Source organism: Lynx rufus, unplaced genomic scaffold (assembly GCF_022079265.1).
Source record: "Lynx rufus isolate CCGP_SWC_20201006 ecotype Redwood Valley unplaced genomic scaffold, mLynRuf1.p SCAF_2, whole genome shotgun sequence".
NCBI lineage: Eukaryota > Metazoa > Chordata > Mammalia > Carnivora > Felidae > Lynx > Lynx rufus.
The window spans coordinates 12999133-13023229 of NW_025814834.1; the positions used below are offsets into that span (position 1 = coordinate 12999133).

The 24097-nt window shown below is 41.6% G+C and overlaps 1 protein-coding gene across 1 annotated transcript in view; it reads right to left on the reverse strand.

The window, feature by feature from the left end:
- The window catches only part of NYAP2 (neuronal tyrosine-phosphorylated phosphoinositide-3-kinase adaptor 2), a 250748-nt gene that overhangs the window by 91792 nt on the left and 134859 nt on the right, over window positions 1–24097 (reverse strand). The window contains exon 3 of the mRNA XM_047082987.1: window positions 11646–12752. Coding sequence (XP_046938943.1) covers window positions 11646–12752 — 1107 coding nt within the window. The remainder of the gene's footprint in view (window positions 1–11645; window positions 12753–24097) is intronic.

Sequence of the window (24097 nt, forward strand, 5' to 3'; positions counted from 1 at the left end):
AGAGAGGGAATCCCAAGCAGGCTCTGGGCTGGACAGGGCAGAGTCCGATGCAGGGCTCGATCCCACAAATCATGAGATCATAACCTGAGCTAAAATTAAGAGTCAGATGCTTAACCGACTGAGCCACACACACAGCCCGGGGAATCCAGATTTACTTGAGTCATGGGAATAAAACCTACCTCAGGGGGGCGCCTGGGTGGCGCAGTCGGTTAGGCGTCCGACTTCAGCCAGGTCAACGATCTCCGGTCCGGGAGTTCGAGCCCCGCGTCAGGCTCTGGGCTGATGGCTCGGAGCCTGGAGCCTGTTTCCAATTCTGTGTCTCCCTCTCTCTCTGCCCCTCCCCCGTTCATGCTCTGTCTCTCTCTGTCCCAAAAATAAATAAACGTTGAAAAAAAAAATTAAAAAAAAAACTACCTCAGGATTGCCCACCCATAACAATCCATGGATTCCCCCAATATTTATTTGCTGACCCTTTCTACCTTTTGTCTTTCTTCCTTTTTTCTTTCCCCACTTAATTGCATAGGTTTCATCTACAACAAGGAAATACATGCAAACAATAGGAAAAAAAATATTTGATATCCTTTAAGTTCAGCTGCTCTGGACACACTTGGTGAGACAGGAAAGGCTGCTTCAAAAATTCATGTTACTAACACTCCCTCCTCCCTGTTAGATTCTATTTAGTATTTTCACTTCTTTCATTTGGGAAGAGCAAACGCCCAGATTCTCCAGTTGATTGGTTATTCCACTAGAAGTAGAACATGTAATTAACCTAGCTCCCATCAACTAACGACAATAACGAGCTCGCTTCAACCGAGAAGCACCATCCACCACTACAGACACTTCGTTAAATTTGGAATTGTCATCCATTTACTGAATCCCGAAAAACAGAGTTTTTGGAAAATTAAAAAAAAAAAAAAGCTTTTCAAAGATTTTACGACTTGAACCCCTTTTCACCTGGCAGCACATATGGGCAAGACTTCCAGTCACACGATAAGAGCTACCTGGATTTATGCAGCACCTTTCTGCCAAAGAGGTTAAATGACCTGGTTGAATGTGCTTTCATCCTCCTTACCATCTAAGTTCAATAATGCATCACGTTAAGCAGATGAGAAGTCCTTCTTTAAAATGTTGATCTCTATGATTCTCTTAAAGAATGCATCTCTCTCTCTCTCTCTAAATGCTGAGAAGTGATCCATTTTCACAGCTATTCATTTATACAGAAACTGATGACGGTCTGACATCTACAAAATGGTCCACATTTAAATGCTTTATGGCTATATTCTTTACATCTTTCTCCTAATAAATCTGCCTAGAATGGGATAGACATTCTTTTAAACAGGACACTTAAGAGCAAAAGCGACAAACGCAGCATTCAACATAGGTCATTTTGGGCTGAATGACTATATTGATTTCAGTGTGGAGTTTTCTAAGTCATAGGATCTGATTTTTCTTTTTCTTTCTACTTAATGGTCAAACATTTCTCATATGTCTTTTGTTTCCTCGAGTATAACAGCCCTCTTAAGTCACTATGTCTATTAATTCAACAAGTTCAATAAATACTTATTGTGTATCAACGTTGAGAAAAATTGTATTGGGCTGAGGGCTGCCTTAAGTAAAATGATGGAAAGGTATGACCCTTGACCCCCTTGGCCAAATGTCTTAATAGGAAGAAGAAAAAAAAAAACCTTCACAATTTGTCAGAATAAGACACATACTGTTATAGAAGTACAAAGTGCTCTTGGAGTTTGAACGAGATTATTATTTGTAGACAATAGCATAAGAAAAACTCTGTGAAGAAGTAGGTAGGCTCTGAGCAGAGATTCAAGGATTAGACTTTGTTTTATGGACTTATGAGGAAGCCCTTCCAGAAAGAGAGAACAACATCAGACAGACCGTCTCACAGGGAGGAAGAGAATCATGTTTTGAGGGATACACACATCATCCAGTAATCCACAGATGCATCAAACAACAGAGCCAGAAGAGACACACAGTTTCAGCACCTAACATTTTCATTTGAAAAGTGAGAAAACTAAGGCATTAAGAGATGGACTGACTTACCCAAAATCTCAAAGCTTTTTAATGGTTGAGCCAAGATGGAAGCCATCTCTTGTGACATCCAGCCCCTGCCTGAGCCTTCTAGATCATATATAATTAGGAGCTAAGACAAATGTAGGGCCGACAGGCACGCCTTTACTTATAACTAATATTTTATTACTTATAGATGTCAAAGTGTTGAAAACCTAGGATATTAAATAAAAATCAGAAATTGGATTTTTTTCTTTGAGGCAATTCAATAGGAGGGAAAGAAATCAGTCCTCCTACTATATTAAATACAAGCTAAGGGAATCTTGTGTTGTTGTTTTTGTTGTTTTAATAGACTGGTGTAGCTTTATTTCTGAATTGAAATGTTTTGCATTTTATAAATGTAAAGCAGGGAGGGTTCTTCTTAATGGAGAAAATCGTTGATTAAATTGCCAACGAGAAAGTGCACTTAAAGATCCAGCAGCTGGAGAATATAAACACAGGGGATAAACACGTCTGCCTGCATCAATCAAAGACAGTTGCCGGCTACCCCCAGAAAGGTGAGCAATTATTTATGAAATTATGTCTTCTTCAGTGATTCTATGTTGCAATCCAAGAAGAAACTGAATGAGGAAAACAAACAATGTCATGGTCCCAATTAACCAAGAAGTCACACGCATTTGCAGAATCAAGGGATTTTACTTACACTCTTTTAACCTCATCATCTCGAGAAGAAATTTCTTGAGCTTTAAAAAATAGTAATAATTAAGTAGGTCAGTATGTTCTTGAAGAACTATGTTTTTTTTTCATTTTAATTTCAAAGATACGTGTCTGATTCTGTCATCCGCACATTAACACAAATCTAAAGAGAAAAGAGGTGATTCAAAGCTTACATGTTGCATAGGGCTCTTTCGGAGCGTTTGCTTTCCTAGATCAGTTTCTAGACTAGTGAGGCCAGGGCCCTCAGCGCCTTTGAGCATTGGCTGGGGTTTTTGATCCAGAAGCTACTTTTTCCCTTGGGCTAGCTACAGGCAATCAAACTATGACCTAATTATGGACAAGAAGCAAGCAGCCGAGGACAAAAGCCCTGATAACCTGGAAGTAGAATCATCTAGTTGGTAGCTCAGTGTTGAAAATCTCATGGACCAAAGAAATATACACGTACACTCTTTAGTTATACTTAGAGGCATGGAGGTGAGCACTCACATCTTTTTGCCCAGGTCATTTAGGTCCACTCGACACATGAGGCCCACTGGGCAGACCACATGTCCTCCCTGAGGGGCAGCGCAGAAGCCTGCTGTACAGAAGAGCCCATCACAGTGACTACGATCTTCCAAAGTGAATTTGGGAGGGTGCTGAAAAGGTTTTCTAACCCCTTCCTAAATTGATGACAACCGTTAAGGTGTACATGCCATTGAGGAACACATTCGGCTTTCTCTTAGTAAGCTGATACCCCTGGGAGTGATAACCCTCTAAGTCATTAGAGATTTGATAACAACTGCTATAATTGAATGGCAATAGGGAGGGGAAAGACATTGGGGGTGTTGGTCAGGAGTACATAAAGTATCATTAAAACCAGAAACTCTGGAGCCAAAAAAAAAAACAAAATTGGATTCAAGTTCCAGATTTACTCCGTGTGTGACTCTGGGGGGGCTGTGCCTCAGTTTCTCCCATCTTTAGAATGGCCATGTTAATATCACCTGCCTCAGAGTATTTCAGCGAGGATGGAATACATGGAAAATGCTTAGACTAGCGTCTGGCATAGAGGAAACATGTAAAAGTATCTGCTACCATTATCACAGAAGCATTCTCAAGGAAAAGGTTGGGCACCACACACTTTTCCCAGGTCCCCACCGCTCGCTTCTTTGATGCATCCCGCTGTGGCCATAGTTCTTGAAATCTGGTCTTGAAACGGTTCCTAAGACAAACCTGTGTGACGTAGAAGCATTTTCCTAGAACTTCGCCACCTCATTCTCCATTACCGCCGTCAGCTCTGATGCCTGGGATCCTCGCTCCGTCATGACAGCTAGACCTCCTCATTGCCCTCATAATGCCTTCTTTCCCTGTCTTTCCAGGGAAGACCTCTGTTCTGTCATATTACTGTCCTACATCAACTAGATCATGTGATTAGGTGCCCTTTCGGGGAAGCACACCCTCGTTCTGGGTCGAGGCTCCATCGGAGGGCCCCCTCTGCTCTGGCTAGCCCTCCCCTTTGGGTGGCCTGGAACCATCTCGGCAGACCTCTGGGGTAGGGACCTCTACCGGCCTGAGTTCTCCTGCTTCCCTGACCAACAGCACCAGCTCCTGCCTGAAGTAGCTCTTACTGGTGGTTCTCAAACTGAAGTGCTGAGGAATTCTGATAAAGAGAATGGCAAAGGCCTGGCATGACTAAGATGGATGGGCTAATGAACCAGGATGGACGTTCTTCACAGATCACCTGCCACATACCCCACTATGAAACTCCCAAGGTCTCTGGGAGAATCCAGACAGAGCAAAAATGGATTTCCCTACTGATCCATCCAGATGACCCTGACTTGTCTTCTTTGAAACTGCCAACCAACCCATAGCTTACTCAACGAAAGGAAAACAACATTCACTCATTTTAAGCTCTCCCCTCTCGCTGCCTTCTCTTACAAAAATTATGTTTTTGACGTTGTTAGAGGAAAACAGTGCTTTATAGGTTTCCCTTGCATACAAGTAAAGGGCAATGCTAATTATAGCCATATATCGTTGAGTTAGAGCAGGATCACTGGGGATTTCATTAAAAAAATCAACATCTCAGGCCCAGCCTCCAGAGTTTCTCATTGAATGAGTCTCTAACAAGGCCCAGGAATCTGTGTTCTTTTTTTAAGTTCATTTATTTATTGAGAGAGAGAGAGAGAGAGAGAGAGCACGTGTGTACACGTGGGGAAGGGCAGAGAGAGAAGGGAGAAAAAAAAATCTCAAGCAGACTCCTCGCTGTCAGCACGGAGCCCAACATGGGGCTCGATCTCATGAACCATGGTATCATCACCTGAACTGAAACTAAGAGTCGGACGCTTCATCGGCTGAGCCACCCAGGTGCCCCAGGAATCTGTGTTTTTGAAAACACTCAGGTGAATATGCCGCAAGACGTTCTTGGACCACTCGCCTAGGCTTTCTATGTCTTTACCTACATACTTCAAACCACCCAAGTACCTTCTCTGAAGCCTTGGTAGGTCATCACCGTCTTGGCTCAAGTGCATCATTATAACTCGGGTCCTGGCTCAACTTCCCTTCTAAGTAGCTGGAAGAAGACTTGCTGAGGCAGAAAATAGTCTGAGGCCACAGCACGGGACTCGGAGCAGAGGGAGGGGTGCAACCAACAAACGGCAGGAGAGGGACCTGACAAGGGTCGTGTCTTTATTTAAGATGTTTAATGAAACCTATAGGCTTCGGTCTTTCCAGTCCTTCTGGAATAGTCTGAGATAATCTTCAGGTGTTCTGAGTGTAGCTCGAGTCCCAAATGGCTTTGAAGAATCCAAGAATTCTACAAGTTCCAGATCCAGCCCCCAACTCTGGTCAGGAGGCTCCAAGTCCCCAGGCATCCAGAAGATCTGGCCGAAGTCACAGGCTGAGGGCTCACCCACTCTCACAGCGAGTGAGAGACCCAGACTCATAGATTCTCTTCTCTGCCATCCCCTTTGGCTTCTCAATACTTGCTTTTGCCCTAGCCACTCTTTTCAGCCCCTGTTTTCACAGGAATGAAAAGGAGGAGATATAAAATCCTGAATTATTTTGCATTCTGAATTTTACAGAAGAAAGTATTGTTAACACACCAAACCAAATGTGTAGGTTCTCCTAAAATAACTAACTTTCATTTCAGGTTTCCTAGGACAGCCTAGTTCTTGGGAAGTCGGTATTCTTACCAGCTCAGATAGGAATCCAAGAACTTTTCATTCAAGACAGTGAACTGGTTAAAGTGGCCTTTGAAAGTAAAGGTCACAGAGTCCCTACACTGAAGGTCACACACTTACATTGGATGAGAGGCTTCTAAGACAAAGTTGTATATCTGTTCTTTGGCCTACAACTGATTAATGGTGTGATAGGACAATGAAGGAAAGAGTTGAAGGACAACAGAAGAGGTGGAGGGAGGGAAAGAGAGCCTATCTACATCAATAAAACTACCCAAAAGAAAGGTAGGAAGCCAGAAAACCACAAGAAACAGACATAAGAATTGAAATAACTTGAAATGATATAGCGGTAAAGGGTTAGTCAGAGCTACAAACTCAAATATCTCCTGAAGACATCCCAGTAATTATTAAGCTATCAACACTGTGCCACCGTTATTACAAATGGCCGGGGACAATGATAGTCACCACTGCGTGAGGTGTCTCCTGTTCAGGTCACCCTGCTAGACACTTTAAGTGCATTATCACACAGTTAAGCATACAATGATGATCACAACAATGACCCTGAATCATAAAGATGGCTACATTATGTTAGTATACCCTCCCTTTTTTCTGAAAAGCCATATAATATATAAATACAGAAATATATTTAAATTTTCAATTACTTTTATTTTTTACATGTATTTATTTTTGAGAGACAGAGACAGAGCACAAGAGGGTCAGAGAGAGAGGGAGACACAGAATCCAAAGCAGGCTCCAGGCTCTGAGGTTGAGCTGTCAGCACAGAGCCTGACACGGGGCTTGAACTCACAAACTGTGAGATCATGACCTGGGTCAAAGTCGGATGCTTAACCAACTGAGTCACCCAGGCGCCCCCAGAAATATATTTTAAAAGATTGTCTTCCAAAATCATTCTTTGTTTAATTCAAAATTCTTTTTAAAATTAAATTAGTAAGAGTAAGTTGGAAACATTGCTTCACTAGCAATGCCCAATATTTTAGCATTACTGTACCTCAGACAACTTACAAAAGGATAAAGGTGTGTGTGTGTGTGTGTGTGTGTATGTTAAGAAAGTGAATGGAAAGGCAAAGGTTGCATTAGATTCCTAGGTTTATTTCATCAAACCCATAAGATCTATTTATATTTACAATTGTAAAAATATAACATAGCATGTAAAAGTCTTAAATGGGAATATTTTCAAGAGGCTGAAAGATGAGATGTAACAGTACAAAATTGTACATCTCCGTTAATGTGGCATATTGTTGTGGATAATGAAACTCTTCACCAACGCCAACTCAACATCTTGGGTTTCTTTTGATTTTCTAATATTGATACCGGATGAGTGGGCCTACATCTTTGTTTTTCTTTGCTCTATCTTTAGGCCCACCATGTCTCTGTGTCCTTCCATGGTCTCTATGTGTGCCTTTCCATGTGCTTCATATATTGGTGGCCATATTGGCTTATATGTCTATTTCATCCTGTATTTGCATTTCTTTTGTATCTTTCTTGGTGCCTTAGTCTCTGAATTAGTCACACTGCTTTTTTATGTTTCTAATTTTTCCTTAAATTTTCTATTAACATCTCTCCACTTATACCTTTCCTATCTCATGCTCTACCTCGGGGGTATTATAGAATTTAATTATATTCTTCATTGTGACTTGAATGTTTTTATAGGAACATATATTCATGCATTTATATTAAACATAGGCAAAATCTTTCTTTTAAAAATATTTATTGTTTTTTTAAATGTTTATTTTGGGGAGAGAGAGGGCCGGGGAGGGGCTGAGACAGAATCCCAAGCAGGCTCCCAGTTCTCGGGGCACAGCTCGACGCAGGGTTTGATCCCACCAACCATGAGATTATGACCTGAGCCGAAATCAAGGGTCAGATGCTTAACTGACTGAGCCATCCAGGCACCACCTCCCCCAAGAAAATATTTTTTATTTGAAGAGAAAAATATTCTAAATACTATTATGGTGAATACTCCAAATTCACTGTCAACATATCTGTACTTCGCCTACTTCTCATAAAGACAAAAATTTACAGCAATAAAATACAAATGAATCACCTCTTACGTGCCTCATAGATTCCATCTCTCTGCACAAAATTAAGAAATAGTAATCATAACCAATTGAAATAAAATTTATTATCATGAGAGAGACTATTAAGTGTCCTCACATAGAACAAAGCAACATTACAATGTCCCATCAACCAGGGGAAAAAACTTCCTAGAACAATTAATACAAAGGCCTTATTTAGAAAATCATGCAGTGAAATGGAATTTATTTCTTTCCTATTGCTCAATCAGTATCAACAACTGTAAAGCTTTTAAGATATGAAAGTAATAAGTTAGGTGTATCATTACAGATTATTTAAAAAAAATTTTCAGTGTTTTATTTTTATTTTTGAGAGAGAGAGAGAGAGAGAGAGGGAGAGGGAGAGAGAGAGGGAAATGCAGAATCCAAAGCAGGCTCCAGGCTCTGAGCCGTCAGCGCAGAGCCCTACACGGGGCTTGAACCCATGCACCGCGAGATCATGACCTTCAGAGAAGTCAGAAGCTCGACTGACTGAGCCACCCAGGCAGCCCATGTTATAGATTATTAAGATAAGAGTTGAAGGCACGTATTTTATGTAACATAGATTTTTCAAGTTAAAACAAATATTAAATTTTCTTTGAATTGAGTATTAGTAAATTATCGTAATCGGCACTTCCGGGAAAGCCAGAGGGTATGGAGGATAGAAATACCAGCCTTAACTTTGTTCTTTAAATGTAAAAAACAAAAAATACTTGAGATTTAGGAGTCATGAATGTCTACTACCTCATACCATTTTTTCTGTTCCTATGGTATCAGTAGGTGTCTATAAATCCTATCTGACAAGACTAAAGGGGAGTGTTGCCTCACTGAATATACTAACAACAGTGATTATAGGTTAACTCAAATATCAACAACTTTGGATCTACTTTTCAAATTACAGAAAGATCCTGAGAGCCACAATGCTTTTTTTAGCCTCTGATAGTGTCTATTTTCTTCTGGAGTCCAAAGTAAATAATATGAAATTATTCTTTGCACTATCTGCATTTTTCTTCCCGTCCCTTCACATAAAGTAAGATATCGAAGTTAACGTAACACAAAACATGCCCTTTCTCGGAAAGGTTTGATACACGGTTAATAGCACACGAAAGGAAGAAATTCAATCTTCAGATCCCTAAAAGCTATAAAGAGCCTGGATCACTTTTCCATGTATAAGCTTTGTTTCACAAGTACACAAAGCTCGTTTTGGACTCGAATGGAGAAGTCTGTGACATATAGCACATAGCCGAATTCTAACAGATGGATTTTTCTTGAAATAACTTCATTAGTTAATCATTTCTTTTACATATACTTTTTCTAGCTAATTGGTATAGCTGCCAGCTGGAGCTGTTAAGGATCCTCCAAAGAAACTGGTAGGTAGGGAGAAAATCCAATAATTTCACCAATTCTAGAATGAAACGTCCATTAATTTCACACTAACCATCACATATTTTGAAAGTAAAATCTTTTTCGTTCATTTTTTTCCTCCAACTTATTCCAAAAATCTTAACCGATCTGTGCTTAAACCAAATCAATCATCTGGAAGAAACTTTAAACTTTGATAAATTATTTAGGTCAGGGTTTACCAAACTTGCCTCTCCTCACATGGTGGCCCAGATCATCTTTTTTGTGTCAGCTTTTAAGCAGCATCTCTGCCTCTATCTTGGTATCAGTGGTGTCCCTAGTTGTGACAACTGAAAATGTCTCCAGGCATTTCCGAAAGTCCTTGGGGCCCAAATTGTTTTTTACTGAGAACCATTATTTTATTTTATTTTTTGTTTTATTTGAGAGAGAGAGAGAGAGAGCGTGAGTGGGGGAGAGGGGAAGAAGGATAAAATCTTAAGCAGGCTCCACACGCTCTGACACTGATCCCGATGCAGGGTTAGATTTCACGACCCTGGGATCATGACCTGAGCTGAAATCAAGAGTCGGATGCTCGACCAACTGAGCCACCTAGGTGCCCCAAGAAACCCTATTTTAGAAATAATTTGCTCCTTATTTTTAATTCAGTTTAACACTAATTTTAGGGGCGTCAAGGTGGCTCAGTCAGGTTAAGTGTCTGACTTTATTTTAGCTCAGGTCATGAAATTGAGATTTGTGAGTTTGAACCCCATGTCAGGCTCTGCGCTGACAATGTGGAGCCTACTTGGGATTCTCTATCTCTCTCTCTGTCTACCCTTCCCCTGCTCGTTCTCTCTCTCTCTCTCTCTCTCTCTCAAAATAAATAAACTTCAGAAAATTAAAAAAAATCATTTTAAAAATGCATGTATGTATTTAACTTCAGACATGTCTAATAGATTAGAAATTTTTTTCCCTTTAGTCAGGTAAATGAAATGATTTGGGGGGCAGGGGATTACTTAAGCAGTAATACTTACATAAATCTCTCTGGGTAAACAAGCAGAAAAGGCAGGATAAGTGGCTTCTAACTACCAATACATATTAATTATTCTAAGAAATGCCGTCATCATCTCCATCGTCAGAAGTATTGATTTTTTGTTTTTCCTTTAAGGAAGGAACTCAGTGTGACTGTGGGAGAGGATATATAAAATCCTGCATTGGGGTGATCTGAGATGAAAATGATTAATTACCAGTTTAGGTACCTAAGGCATTTTTAAGCCAGGGAAAGCAGTGTAATTTCATGAAACGGACACTGAGAAAACTGGGATTTGTTTGGACTTTACTGTAAACTTATGAAGTGATTTGGGGCTCACAAAAGGATAGTCATTCATATAGAGACATTTCCCCATCTTCGGAGTTCAGTGGCCACCCATTCACCACTTAGTGGTCTTTCTGTAATTTATATATCAGCGTCTCTAGGAAGAGTAACATAGGCATAAGATTCTAATTACCAGAGTTGATAAAAGGGAAGCAATGAGCCTTTTCCAGTTTAGGGTGAATGTAAGAATATCACAACACGAAGTGTGCAAGGAGAATCGTTCATTACATTAAGAGAAATACTAAATTCCATTCTAATTTCTATGCTTCCAGCAAAAGCGTCGGACTAGCATTTGCTCAAGTGGGTTTTTAATGTAAAGAGAAAGATACATGTTAACATTTATCAATATGTTTGAATGTCTACCTTTTTCTCAAAAAATCAAGACATTTACCCCAAAATTCCATAGTGACCTGTTTACTTTGTTCGACTTTCCCAGAGCCACTGTGACCGTTTAGATTCTACACTTCGTCCCGCAAAAAGTCATTCTTCTTTTTCATAACATCTCTTCCCTAGGCCCGCTGTCCCTTGGAGTGATTCCAGAACGCCCTGTGTCCTTCAGCACCGCAAAAGTTAAATAACCCACTTTGAAATTTCTCTCTCTCTCTCTCTTTTTTTTTCATAATGTTTTTTTGTGTGTGTTTTGTTGTTTTTGTTTTTTTTTTTTTTTTTTGAGAGCAGCGGAGACAGGGTGCAAAGCAGGGGAGGGGCAGGGAGAAAAAGAGACACAATCTGAAGCGGGCACCGGGCTCTGAGCTTGACGCGGAGCCCCAGGAGGGGCTGAACTCCACATGAACCCTGAGGTCACGACCTGAGCCAAAGTCAGCCGCGGGAACCCACTGGGCCACCCAGGCGCGCCCCCACTTTGGAATTTCAACTGGAAGGACCCAAGGCCCTGCCCTCGGGGCTTCACCTGCACCCCCGGGGCTTCGCCTTACTTCTAAGGGAACGTGGACTCTGCACACTTACTCTCTGCGGGGTCCTTAGACCTGCGGCCGCTCGAGGACGACTTGCGCAGCAGGCTCCGCCCGGAGGTGAAGAGGCTGGTGAGTTCTTCCAAGGGGCTCGTGGGGGTCCTGGAGCGGGAGGCGCCCGGCGCGGGGCCGTAGGTGTTCACCGCAGCGTTGACCATCTTGGCCCCGTCCTGCGACACGGGCCTGGCGCTCGGATGCGGCCCCGCCGGGGAGCCCCTGGACAGGCTGCCCGGGTGCACGGCGTCGTAGGGCGGCGGCCGCTTGAGGCTGAGCGGGGTCAGGGACCGCCCCATGCTGACCGGCGACGGCGAGGCCGAGTGGCTCTTCGGGTAGCCGTGCGGCGACTGCGTCCGGTACAGCGTGGACGGCGGGGGCGGGGACGAGGACAGCGCGGTGGCCGCGGAGGCCGCGGGGCTCGGGCCCAGGGCCGCCGCCTGCTCTTTGTCCAGCTTGGGATGGCCGGAGGCGTGGGAGGGCAGTGCGGACGGCGACGCGCCCGGCTGCTGCTTCATGTAAGACACGTTTTCCAGCACGGGCAGCTTGGTGACCTCTAGCGGGGTGAGCGGAGACTCGTCGGAATTGGGGGAGCACTGCACGGGCGCGGGGGGGAACACCAGCAGCGGGGGTCTGTGGGAGAGCAGGTTGGGGAAGGGCGGGGGGATGTCACAGAGCAAACCCTTTGGAGTACATGGCACGGAGGACTTGGCGAAGTCCGAGTCAGGCACCGTGGGAGTAGCACACTGCGAAGAGCAACTGTGATGGTCAAGGTCACATTTGGAATCTTGGCCCAAGTCGTCGAAGATGGGGTATTTCATCTCCTCGTAGACGGCCTCGCTCTGGTCGTCGTCCTCCTTCCTGAAGTCTCTGAGGATGTTGCCCACCATCTCGATGTACACGGGCTCCTCCTCCTCGGGGTCGCCCGCGGGGCTGCTGACATGGGACAGGGAGGGGTCGCGCGGGAGCGACGTCCTCCGCGGCCCGTGCTTCTTGATGTACGTTTCATCGAAAGAGGTGCTCAGCTGAGTGTTCGGGTTGCGTTTGGGTTTGGGTGGAGGGATCTTCTTGGAATATTCATCACTGTGGGGTCTCGGTTTGGCAGACACTGCAAAAGAGAAAATTAAAAAAAAAAAAGGTAAAATAGATTATTACAATAGAAAAGCCTTCGAAAATGACTTGTACTCGAGTTGGCTCCTAGGAACTTTTTTTTTTTAAGTTTTTATTTATTTTTGAGACAGAGAGAGACAGAGCATGCACGGGGGAGGAGCAGAGAGAGAGGGAGACACAGAATCCGAAGCAGGCTCCAGGCTCTGAGCTGTCAGCACAGAGCCAGACATGGGGCTCGAACTCACAAGCTGTGAGATCATGACCTGAGCTGAAGTCAGATGCTTAACCGACTGAGCCATCCAGGCGCCCCCCCCTTTTTTTTTTAATTAATGTTTATTTGTATTTGAGACAGTGTGAGAGCTGGGGACAGGCAGAGAGAGAGAGGGAGGCACAGAATCCAAAGCAGGCTCCAGGCTCTCAGCTGTCAGCACAGAGCCCCGTGTGGGGCTCAAACTCACGGACCTCGAGATTATGACCTGAGCCTAAATCATAAGCATAACTGACTAAGCCACCCAGGCGTCCCTACTGCTATGAATTTTTGATCGGCGTGGGAGGTGGTAATCTGCTTCATTTCTAGTTTGAGGCTTAGACTAAAACTCAAAAAAAGTCAAGCACTTTCCATACGTAGGAAAACCTGATAAAACAGTACTACTAATATTTGTCTTCAAACTAATATTAATAATCCGACACTGACAAATGCATTAACCAGGGCAATTCGTCCCTCTGCCTTAGAATTTCTAAAGAGAAACCTTCCGATGAAACATGTTCCATAAAAACGATCATCAACTTCATAAAGATTAACCTCCAAGAATTAAGTGAGAAACTCAGGAGGACAAAATCAAGTTTCTTTGAGCACAAATGGTCACAAAAATACCATGGGATTTGAGCCCTTTTAATGTTGTGGCTATTGCACATGATCGCATCTCGCTTTCATTTAGGATAAAAATGTCCTAGCCTGCTAGACTTAATCTCTGCCTTGGTTCAGATAAATAACTTCTATACAGATGGGTCTGATATTTCAAGGGAAATTGATGTGAAAATCTTATGAGGCTAGACAAGTTAATCTCTGAATCTCCAGGTATTGTTGATTAGGGTGTATTTGTCTGTTTTTGTTCATGAGATCTCTTTTGATATCCCAAATGCTATCTTGGAATGAATTTATTAGGTATGTTGCACTGAGACATCAGAACCCCCTCGAGCACCTTACAAGGAAATAAACCAGAGAATGCTGTGTAAGCTTCAAGAATAACTTTTGGAAACTCACAACAGATATACGTACGAGTGCCTTCAACAGCCTACTGCGGGCACCCCTTGTAGTGAAACGTAAACTCTGACACTATACAGTGGGGTGGAACAGGCTGGCAACTTGTCTGTGACTGAAATCAATTATTTAGCATGCAGGGAAGGTACTGGCATCTTGTTATTATCTCATTAGCTCATTGTGCTGATATATGATTACAATGATTATCATTATTATGCGGTGTGGTGGAATGCAGTTACTTACGGTAAATAGTAGCATATAATGTAAGGTGACAGTATAGCTTATAGGTGTAAAACGATTGAGAAAATAACAGGCTTCCCGACAATTTGCAGCCTTAAGGGCGGGGACGGGGGGTCTCAAGGCACAAATCAGGAAACACCTGAGATCATTTTACTTTTTTCAATTAGCATACTATGACACAGGAGTTTTTCTAAAGCTTACTAAAGGAGAAGCGAGAGCTTAAAGATTAGTTAGCAGGCTGCTCTGCACATCAAACATGGCTTCAGAGGGAGGAAGCTCATCAAACATTCTAGAAGTGGCTATGTCTCTCACTTTTCTGGGTCATTCTTTCAAATATTCTACTCTTCTGTGCCCCTAATGAGTGAGTTTTTACTCACTACAATCAAACACCTCTTTGAAGGGAAGTTTCTTAATGTATCTGGGCTTCTCCTTTAACTCATATCGGGAAAAGCTAGATGCTGAGTTCCAGGGGGTTATAGCAATAGAGTCTGTTAGTGCCAAAAGGGAAAAGCCTAGAGACACAATTGGGTGAAAAATACCTAGAGAATTCTTTAGGAGGGACTCAAAGTGGACCAGTAGCTCCTCTCTGTATCTCTCACTGGTCTTAAAGTTTACTGGTTTTAAAGACTACTGTGTATGTTAATTTTCATGAATTAAAAAACCCATCAGATGATATATAAAAATGTGAGCCCGATGCATAAAGTGAAATTATACATAATTGAATAAAGTTGACTTAGTACTTGAGGGCCAGGGAGTTAATACGCAGAGGAACAAAAGCCTATCCAGACTATTCTTCTGAAGCTTGTTTCCTACCTTCTTCCACCTCAGAGTCTTATATAGGCTAAGTAACTCACACTCTGGGAAAATATTTGCCACTGATTATTGGGTTCTAGAGATTGAGTGGGTTGGGCTAAAGGGGAAACCTTAGAGGAGAGAAGTCTGATTGGCAAGGTGCTCTGTGAATGGAGGGTAAACCTAAAGCTAGGAATTAATGTGTCCATGAGATGATAATTCATTATATGGGAGTGGTCACATGTAGAATAAGATTAGCCTTTTTATACCTTCTAAATTATAATCTGCTTTTGTTTTCTTTAACCTTTCATGAAGTCTGATATCCCCACCTAGACTTGGGTAGTTATATGGAAAGAAATAACAGGACAGGCAGAATTCAAGCATCTGAGCCCAAGACTAGGAAGCAGACTACACTAAGGGAAGACTATAACCCAGGATTCCCAGGCAGGGAGGGGTCAGTGGTAGGGCTGGTAATGACTTGATACTTAGGGAGGCAGTAGCCTCACGAACAACCTTGGAACCAACGTCCCTCTTCCCACATAGATTAGAAGATGGCCTTTGGAATGGGCACGACCAATGCTTGGGTTATACTCAAAATGTGAGCAGATGACACTCATTCTGCGTGCCAAAAGGAAGAGAAAAAAAATAAGTAAAAATACTTCATATCTATGAAATGATTGAAGAAAGAAAAGGTTTTGTTCGAGAACACAGCATAGAATTAAAGTAGAGCAACTATTCATTAGGAAGGAATATAGGCAATCCATTCGTACTATGAGACCACTTCAGTGCCAAACTAAACACAGATATTGTCTTACCAGGGGAATAAAATATAATATGTGACTCTTACGGTGACTCTTAGATAATCAAAATTCACTTTTACTATGGACTGAATTGCATCCCTCCCACAGTAACGTGTTGAGGCACTAACCCCCAATATAATGGTATTTAGAGATGGTGCCTTTGGGAGATAATTGGGTTTGGATGAGATCATGAGGATTGGGCCCTCATGGCCAGGGGTGGGGGGGGGGGCAGGGGGAGGGGTCCACCATGTGAGTATGTAGTGAGAAGGCAGCCATCTACAAGTCAGGAAGAGTTTTCACCAGAAACCAACTAACTATCCTAGCACGTTGATCTTGGACCTCTGGCCTCAAGAAACGAGAGGAAATAAATGTCTGTTGTTTAAGCTATTGTTTAAGCTGGTCTATGGTATTTTGTTATGGAAACCCAAAATGACTTGGATAATAGTGTACTCATTAGGCATAAAGACCCTGTACAGTTGAATGTTAAGCACTCACTTTAATTCCATCTTCTGGCATTAAAATACTTGAAATAGCTTTGTTATTTTCAAAATTAATACGACTCTCTCCCAGCCTTTTTAAATGTACGTTTCACCTGCCTCTGCCCTGTATCCTCTTATCCCCTGGAGTCATGTCACAAAGAGCAATTACACCTAAATACAGAAATATTCCTCCCAGCTATCCATCCCGGTACCCACAACCTGTAATTCTGGTTGCTTTTCTCAGTCTGACTCGTCGATCTCTAATTTGTGCCAGGGCACGTGCTTCTGATCCCAACCCATTTTCTGGATGCTTTTTGGTTGTTGTGGTCTGCTTCGGCACATTCTGTCCTGTTCCACGTTGTTCTACTGCCCACCAGCTGAAGTAATTCCCCAGCCGGCCTTGCCCAAGGAATACTTCATTATCTGGGCAACCTTATTCCTCTGCGTTACCCTGTGTGATAAAAAGAGCCTAATGCAGGCAGATTCATATAATGCAAGCACATTTTGTTTCCTGGTCCTCTTTCTTTGTATTGATCCAAATTTGAAATGAGCGTATTGAGGTTTATTTAGATAGTAAAGTGTTAAGTAAATTTCAGGTGATAGGGATGAATAAACAGATTCACTCCTTTGATATCTGGAGACTTTTTTTTTTTCCCCCGGGCAATAGTTGCTTCCCATTCCATATCCCCCTTGCAATTGAGTAAATAATTCATGGAGAAATAAAAATTTGTTTTAACTGTCATATACGCTTTTTTTAAATTTTGCCCATATAAGGCAAAGTCTGAAATTTTAAACAACATTGTCACATAATTTATTCTACCTTAACCTCACTCTAGGCCATTAAAAATTAAAGAAAAAAAATCATGTTTAAAAAGTCATTTCTTTAGAGAATACTTCAAAACAGTCTTGATCTATATACATAGATGCTGAAATACTGCTAATAAAAGACAATGAAAATTGCTTGCAAATTTCCACATTAAACCAAATTCAACCATAATAAAAAAGGTGAGTTTTATTGCTATTGAATGAATTTTAAATTATTTCTAATAAACCCAAAGATAGAGGCAATAATTCCTGTTCAGCTCCAGAACACAAATTTTAATGCTTAAAATAGTATAATGACAGTAGCATTGAATAAGCAGAAAGTGACATTTTTGAAATGAAATATCGGAGCACAAAGGTTATGCACGGCTTTCAGTCATGCCCAGATGATCCGTCTTTCACAGTTAATTTTGGAAATTCACCGTGTCCTTTGTCAACCTATCCTTCTGAAGTAATTTTCCCTTATTAAAAAAATATAATGTAAAACCATGCTTTAGTATCTGTGGATGTTCCTGTCCCAAGAAGACACAACACAGGTCATGTCAGTATTTCCCTGACTGGCCACAGAATCTCAGAATTTGAAGGGCTCTTAGAAATTATGCAGCCCAAGGGCTGTACATTACTGAAGAAGAGAAAAAATTCCTACCAACGACTTAAAAAAAAATGAAATCTCATCATTTCAATTCAATCTTTTATACGATTTATTTATTTATTTATTTATTTTGAGAGAGACAGAGACAGAGAGAGCAGGGGAGGGGCAGAGAGAGAGAGAGAGAGAGAGAGAATCCCAAGCAGGCTCTGCACTGTCGATACAGAGCCCGATGCAGGGCTCGAACTCAAGAACCATGAGATCAAGACCAGAGCCGAAACCCAGAGTTGAACACTTAACCAAATGAGCCACCGAGGCACCTCAATCTCATATACATTTTCAAACAAAAGAAAACAACAGGGGTGGATAGTTCTGTAATTTGTTATTTGGTATTTGGCATAGAATATCATTTTAACAGGTCTCCTCAGAAATAAAAATAAAAGCATAAAAAAAATAAAATAAAAGGTCTTCTCAGCCTACGCCATAATGGTAGCACCTTAACTGTGTAGCTCCAGTTATAGAGATATATTACGCAGGCAATTCAATTGGGAAAAGAGAGTCCAGTGATGAGAAGTAGTGTCCACACTGTGCGATCCTGAAACTGGCTGATTCTGGAAGGTGAGAGACACATTTCCCACTTTCAGCAGAACTGTGCTCACAATAACTCTCTTTTCACAACTCAAAATTCCAAGGGTTTGAGGGATATTTTTATTTCCACAGTCACAAGCTTTACAATACCATCCACAAAATTGGTCCTTTTTACTTTATTTATTTATTTATTTATTTATTTATTTATTTATTTATGTTAAATTAAGGTGCTGTTTATAAAGGAATGAGAGTTGCAAGTGCCCTTGATCTGTTTACTGTAAGACCAGGAAAGTATGATTAATGTGCAAAAAGGATCGGAATTGGAGTTGTAGGACTTATTGTTCTGGAAAACAGAGAACTCAGATCAACGTTTGGATGGAGACAAACGATGTAAGACATGGAACTGGTCCAAAGCATGGTTTTCAAGTTGAATGGGATTTAGTGTCTTGACTTAAGCTAGAAGACGTGATTCTAATCACTTCTTTGCTTCAGTTAGGCTGCATAACTTTGGGCAAATTACTTTGAAGTGCATTATTATATGTACTCATTTTTGTCATAGATAATAAGAGACTTTAATCAGAACCACTGTTTTTTTTTTAAATTACTCATCTCAACGCAGTAATTATAAAATAAAATTGGAGTTTGTCACCAATATTTTAAAAGAAATGAATTAAATCAGATTAGAAAATATGAGTACATCTCGTGATAAGAGTAGAGGTTATTGGTTGAAACAATATTTAAGTATATAGATATTTCCTAGGACTCACATATCTTTCATAAGTTATGATAAGGGATGTTTGAACAGTCCTAAAGCAGACAATCGCTGGTTGATGGCCTTCAGGGAGGGCTCCATCAACTCTTTCCTTTCTAGTAACTATGCATACTTCTTTGTCCCTTGTGAGGTACTTTTCTCCCGTTGAATATGGCAGTTTTCACTTTCCTCCAAAGGAAGTCAGACACCATGAAGGAAGTCTAACTACTCTGAGATGACCATGCAGTGAAGAAGACCAAGCCAGCCTAGGGGAAAAGAACTAAGAAAAACAATCAATAATGAAAATGAAATCCTGGCCATACGACCCCAGTCAAGCAGTTCTGGTGAACGTTGTACTATCTGAACCATCTGAGGTGAGAGAGCAGACACTTTGAATCAGTGACAATTCATCCTCACTGCACCCCACTGAATTCCCAACCCACAGAATTATAAGCAAATATGATCATTACTTTTATGTCTCTAAATTTGGGGAGATATATGTATACATATATCTGAAACTGGTACCAGAAGTATGGAGCTGCCTTAACAGAAAATCTAAAACTTATCCATTGGCCTTGGGATGGTGACAGAGGCCTGAAGGACAGTGAGGAAGCCATTGGAAGACTAAAAATTTGGTTAGAAAATTGCTATTAGAGGCCATAATAAAAGAACACGGTGTTATAGGTTGGTGGAAAGTTGGCAAGACGGTTGCCTGTGGTGATATAGAAAATATAAAGTGTACTTAATGAATGGGTGAGCCTGAGTAAGGAGAATTGTGGAAGGATGTGGAAATGTCAGCTGGCTTGTTTGGCCTTGTATGGTAGAGGGCTGTGTGAGAAAGAAAGAGACAAAGGAAGGAAGTGTTCCATTCTCAAGCAAAATGAAAGGAAATCATTGCACGCAGGACTTGCCACGAAGACTTGTCAGATCAGCAAAGGGTTTTCAAAGTGAAAAATGGCCGTCAGGGCAAAGGTCAATCCAGAGCTCTTCCAGTAAAAGGTGGTCTTGAGGTAAAAATCATATTAAGGGTGGACCCTTAATTTGGACCCCTTACTGAAATCTACAAATAAGACCCCTTACTGAAATCTCTGAAAGATTAAGGTAGAGAACTGAAATAATCTTTTAAGAATCTTACAAGTGTTGTTCCACAACGCTCTGACCACAACCCTGAGAAGACAGGTCTGTCTCAAAACAGTTGGTGTTTGTCTTTTGTCTAATGGAATAGCCTATAACTTGATTCTTACGAAGACCACAAACACTGTAAAGGCACTTCGTTAACTTTGACTAAAAGGGACGCTGTTCAAATTTAAATTAAAAAAAAAAAGTCTTTGGGCTCCCAAACTTTCAGGGCAGGAAGAGAGCTGAGAAGTCTCTTGAGGGACAGGTCACTTCTTCTGGACAGGAAAAGATGACTTGGAAAACAGATGTGAGGACTCAGAGAGTAAGACAAAGAGTCACAGAGAACCAAAACCAGAGAAAGCAGGGACCTAATCGTTACATATTTTCTGCCATCAGATTAGGGGCAACCGGGTGCAAGTTGTGGAACTGGACTTCAGAATCACTACGAGCCAGTGACTTCTATGTGCCCTTCCAACCTCCAGCCCCCCCTGTTTTGAACAGCATTGCAGTTTTCCTGCTCCTGAGCTGCCAGTCTCTGTCAGGTTTTGCAAGACAGATAAATTGCACTTTTAGCTTAAAGACCTTTGCATATGAGGAAATGCACTCAAAGAGCCTCATGGCACAGGGGCATGATTGAAATGATGAAATCCGAGATTTCAAGCTGCTGTTGTCATGTAAGGAAATGTTTGGGCAAGAGGGTGAGAATATTTTTCCTACTGGGAATATTGTAGCTGAAAGGCAAATTGTGGTAGACAGTCTTCATAGATAGTTACCTTCAATTCCTTCCCACTTTGTGTGCTTTCTACCTATTAATGGTTGGAGTCTGTCAAACCCTTTTCAAATCAGGGCTGGCCTTGTGACTTACCTTGACCCCTGGAATGTGGCAGAAGTGATATTCTGAATCTTGGACTTAGGAAGACTGACAGTTTTCACTTCCTCTATCTTAAAAGCCAACTCCCATGTAAGAACTCTCAGACTAACACGCTACGAAGAAAGTCAACCTGGTGATGGGAGGAGGCCACGTGGAGGGGAAGTAAGCCCAGACATGTGAGTGACATGTTCTTGGACCTTCCAACCCATCCCAAATACCAGGTGAATGCAGCCAAATGAGAGACCCCAACCAATGTTATATAGGGTAGAAGAATCACTCAAAGAAGCCAAGTCAACTCACAGAATAATAGGAAGTAATAAACTGTTGCTGTTTTTTAAGCCATAGCATTTGGGGTTGGTTTATTGCATGGCAATAGATAACTGAAAGAAATCCCAGAATTAATTTCCTGTTTGTGTAGATATCTCATAGAAAATGCTATTGTTATTTTCATAGAACTAGAGTACAGTGTGCACCCTGAGGAAACAGAAAGCATCTTTCCAGAATAGAAAAATTAAGGAAGTAAGATTGCATTCTGAGTATTATAAAATCACCACAGGATGATTCAAAGAAGAGATATAAAAAGAGATTACATATTTTCTGGTGAAAAAGACTGGATTGAAATCAGAATGAAGGCATTAATATATGAAAGGAAGAACAACCAGAGGGGATCTTGCCACCCACAGGGAATACAAAACCAGGAAGCTTAGAGAGGAAAACATGGCGGCACCCCACAGCAGTGCCCGGGGTATCTGGTCCTCCATTATATCTCTGTTGTGGGGATGGACTCAGCATGCTCGTAGAACCTAAAGCCACTATATACATGATTCTCATGAGTCTTTCTTTTCCTAACTTCAGACTTGTCAAGAAACTTTGTAAGAATTTTGAGTTCCGAAATACTATGCATCTGTTTCTCATTAAAAACAAGTTTCATGGACTGCTATGGTCAGAATGTTTGCCGCCCCCCCCCCACCACTCCAAATTCACATATTGGGATCTTAACACCCAGTGTTATGGTGTTAGAAAGTAGGGTCTTGAGAGAGGATGAGCTCACCAGTGTGGAGCCCTTCTGAATGGCATTAATTCTCTTATGAAAGAGACCCCACAAACCCCCCAGCCTCTTCTACCATGTGGAGACCTGGAACATGACCAGAACATGACCATGCTGGCCCCTTGATCTTGGACTTCCAGCCTCCAAAACTGTGAAAGTGCATTTCTGTTGTTTATAAGCTACTCAATCTATGGTATTTTATATAACAGCCCAAACAGACTGTGACATATACCCATCTCTTTTGAGCTTGGTTACTATGACATCTTGGGTATTCTAGATAACTGATGGTGGAGTTTCTGAGATTATAGATTGAAGGCCAGTACTGCACCAGAAAAAATTCACCACAGTATCACCATTTCATGGGAATCTGTCCAGGAAGGCAGCCAGCATTTCCAAGGAGACACAGTCCTGTGTTCACAATACTTATCCCAACTGTATAGTTGATATTTCCACCCCCGGGCAGTATCTTTTTTCCTAATCACTGTTCTCTTGGTCCAGTCCTTGGGTGCCTTTTAGACACAGCCCACTTATAAAGAACAGAAATGGTGCAGAGCTATGGGCACTTCCTTGGCTTCACAACTGCAGTCTTTCAGATTCCACCTGACATCCCATACTTTACACAAATCTAGAAAAAAAATTAAAAAAGAACTGGAGGCAATGCATCCATCAGGGAGAAGGACTGTTCTGCAGGGATCGTCCCAGTTGGGGATGATTAGCAGGTTTCATAGCTGACAAAATTTCTTGTGTGACCAAACAGTAGTCAGGTTCCTGAACCTTTCTCTAGGCTTACCTGTGCACTTCCTTATAAAATCCAATTTTACATAACCCTGCTAAAATCATTTTAATCCCAACCCCCCACCCTCAATATCTGATCATCTTCGATATCTGATTGGGTTCTTCATTCCCTGCCACCCCCCAGGGAATATCTGATCACCCCAGCCTGTCTTCAGCAAAAATCTTATTAAGTCCGTTCAACCAGAAACCCCTTTACCCCTGATGTCTTCTGTTATAATTTTCCATCCACTGAACCCCACCTTGCTCTTTGGCTATAAACTCCCACTTGCCCATGCTGTGTTTGGATGGAAAGGAACCTCTGTATGAGGTCTCTTTTCCCCTCTCATTATAGTCCTAAATAAAATTTATATTTGCCACTTTAACTACTGTTCAGCTCTGGTTTTTGTTTGACATCCACAAACTATACATGTCTGGCTTCCTTGTGGCATTCAGATCTCAGCATGAAGTCATGTCTTCAGAGAAATCTTCATGACCACTCAATCAGCACACATCACATTAGATATTTCTCTTGTTTATTTCTCAACTGGTTTATGTAAGCTTCCAAGCTTGTGTATATATTTTCCTCTCTCCCACTTGAGTACAATCTCCATGAGAGATGGAGGTGGGTCCCCATTTGTCATGATCTTTGTTAAATCCTCTGACTGGAACATCAGATGTTCTTAGTAAATATCTCCTCACTAGTCAGGGAACAGTAGACTTTTGACATTCTTAGTCAACATTCAGGATTTCTGGTATTCTCCAGTGGCTCTAAAGAGCCATGAACAACTCTCAGTTTTGCCATTTCTTAGGCATTATTTGAATTATGAGGCAGGAAGATGATGATGCGTGTGGAGAATAATAACAGTGACAAAACAGATGAACATACAGGTGATGGAAGGATCGATCAAAGGAGGAATATTCCACCATGCCCATGTATAGAAACTGAGGCAGGTTAAATATTTTTCCCTGCCAAAAAGGAAGAACAGAAGAACATAAAAATTAGCTGAGGGATTAAGACAGTCCTTTTTCCATTGCCTTATGCGAAGGAAAGGTCAGAGGGGTAGACCGAATTCACAGGTTAGATCCTGCAATGTAAAGTAGAGACACGTAAGGTCTCATGACTTTGTAAACACTATCTTAGACCATGAATTTGGGGGTTATGGCAGTCATTCCCTGAAAAAAAAACAAAAACTTTCTTCGTGGATTCAA